The sequence below is a fragment of the Trichechus manatus genome, unplaced genomic scaffold, assembly GCF_000243295.1.
Source record: "Trichechus manatus latirostris isolate Lorelei unplaced genomic scaffold, TriManLat1.0 scaffold00004, whole genome shotgun sequence".
Taxonomy (NCBI): domain Eukaryota; kingdom Metazoa; phylum Chordata; class Mammalia; order Sirenia; family Trichechidae; genus Trichechus; species Trichechus manatus.
The window spans coordinates 25,700,843-25,703,022 of record NW_004443940.1 but is presented as its reverse complement, the minus strand read 5'-3'; the positions used below and the strand labels follow the sequence as shown (position 1 = coordinate 25,703,022).

The window sequence follows — 2,180 nt, the reverse complement described above, 5'->3', positions numbered from 1 at the left end:
GAAGGCAGGGAATGTCTTATTTGGTTTTGGTGACCCTCCAGCACCTAGCACAGTGCCTGATACGCTGTGTCCATTTAATACATGTTTGTGGAATGAATAAATGCACGCTGTAATCAACAACACAGGTATAAAAGAATTACCACCAAAAGCACTGAAAATATCCTGTCCTGTAGCTATAACATGCCAATGCAGTGGTTGATTTATTCAGTCAACAGTTATTAAGTACCTACTAGCCCTGGTGGTGCAGTGGTTAAGAGCTACGTCTGCTAACCAAAAGATTGGCAGTTCAGATCTGCCAGCCACTCCTTGGAAGCCCTATGGAGCAGTTCTACACTGTCCTATAGGGTCGCTATGAGTCGGAATCGACACGACAGCAACAGGCTTGGTCTGGTTTTTGGGATGTGCAGTGTCAGTGGTCCAGGCACAGCAACAGGATGGAAAGGTAAGACAGTGTCTGCCCACAATGAGAGGTCTGCAGGGCAAACAGTACGATGTTGGTCAGGCCAAGCTGTTAGAGCATCTGGCAAGTGTCCATTTTATTTGCTAAAAAGAGAAAAATGTTTGAGTCTGGGGAAAATATAGAACTGGTATGACAAATTTGCAAAGGTATGGGCATGCATTCCTTTGGGGCAAAAGAGCTTTTATCAGTATTCCTTATAGCTGGTTGGTACTGACTTCTGAGCAGAGGAATACTATGTCGAAGAGTTATTCTTAGTAAGGGTTGTTAATCACTAAAGAAAAACCACCACAGAGAAAAGTCCTAGGTAAGATGTGGTTGGTCTAAGGGAGTGTGTGTCCTTAAATCAAGTCTCTTTTCCTCCAGAAATTTGAAGATGACATCACCTACTGGCTAAACAGAAATAGAAACGGGCGCGACTATTACCGTGATTACTACCAGCGTCACTATGATGAAGACGCTGCGATTGGTCCCTGAAGCCCCTACAGCGTTAGGCACGGAGCCAGTGTCAACTATGACGATTACTAACCATGACCACACAGTGTCCAAGACACCAAGAGTGATTTTCTTCATGTATCTCATAATCTCAAACTATCTGGTTTCCATTTTGCTTTATTTCAGCTGATCTTTCCTATCTACTTTTCTAGAGTCTTCTGTGACGAAAAAGACTTACGCAAAGAATATGAATGCCTTTTGATATTTCATGCAGGTACCTAAAAATGCCTTTCATTTAAAAATCGGAATAAAAGCATTTTGTTAAAAAGTCTCTGCAAATTCATTTGGCTGAAATTTAAGCCGCCAACAGTTTTCATGCCCTTGCTGTTTCTGAAGTTGAAGCATCTTCTGAGAGGTATTTCTCCCTTGTTATCTCAAGTTACACTTCCAAGATCCTTCCCACCACACGAGGTAAACCATGGTACTGAGTCAGGGGTATTCAGTTTGCTAAAATTTAGTGCATGCTAAATGCAAGATATAAAAATCAGCAAGAAAATTTAATGAAAATCATGTAAAAGCTTGCAGACAATGGTTTGGAGAATTCTTATTCGACAGCTCAAGCTCTCACAAGAGTTCAGCAGAAATCCCTAGGCAATAATAGTTGGCTTTTCCTTCATTTCGGGACTGCAGATCCCTTATTTCTGTACCATCTAGGGGCCGCATCTACAAAGATATTCTCTATATATTTAGAATTGTGTTCAGTATTTCATTTGCTCCCGCTGGGCAGCTTCCTCAGGTTATCTAATTCGCCATACTGCTGGGAACAGAACATCTGTTTGGTCATTTATTCTAAGGAGTGCCTCTCAGACAGTCTTCAACTTTTCTGTGTCAAGGAATACCTCTTAAGAATAATGTTTTTAAATGCATAAAACACATAGGATTGTCAAGGAGGCCAATTGTATTTAAAAAGCTATCCACATTTGAGAGACCAATCTGTAATATACAGTAAAACCTGCCAAAGCCAGAACCTGTATAAGGTGGGAACCTGTCAGAGAAGGAAAATTCAAATATTTTCCACTAAAACGAGCGATAGAGAAGTGGTAAGGCTGCACCCTGTCAAAGGGCGAAAACATGCGAGACCCGGAAAAAGCAAGGCAGTCCCTTTGAGTTCCTGCTCTCACAGGTCTCCCTGCGGTAATAAATGTTCTTTCCTCTAAAGTATACCTCTTGCGCCTACAGTTTCCTGAGCCTGTGCTCAGCTTGGAAATGGCAACATAACATTTTCTCC

The 2,180-nt window shown here is 41.7% G+C and overlaps 1 protein-coding gene across 1 annotated transcript in view; it reads left to right on the top strand.

Annotated features, from left to right (window-relative positions):
- The window catches only part of ECRG4 (ECRG4 augurin precursor), a 14,543-nt gene extending 12,667 nt beyond the window's left edge, over positions 1–1,876 (top strand). Inside the window, exons 3-4 of the mRNA XM_023731920.1 lie at positions 408–442; positions 809–1,876. Of these exons, the coding sequence (XP_023587688.1) occupies positions 408–442; positions 809–934 (161 nt within the window). The 3' untranslated portion in view covers positions 935–1,876. The remainder of the gene's footprint in view (positions 1–407; positions 443–808) is intronic.
- The last annotated feature ends 304 nt before the right edge of the window (positions 1,877–2,180 follow it).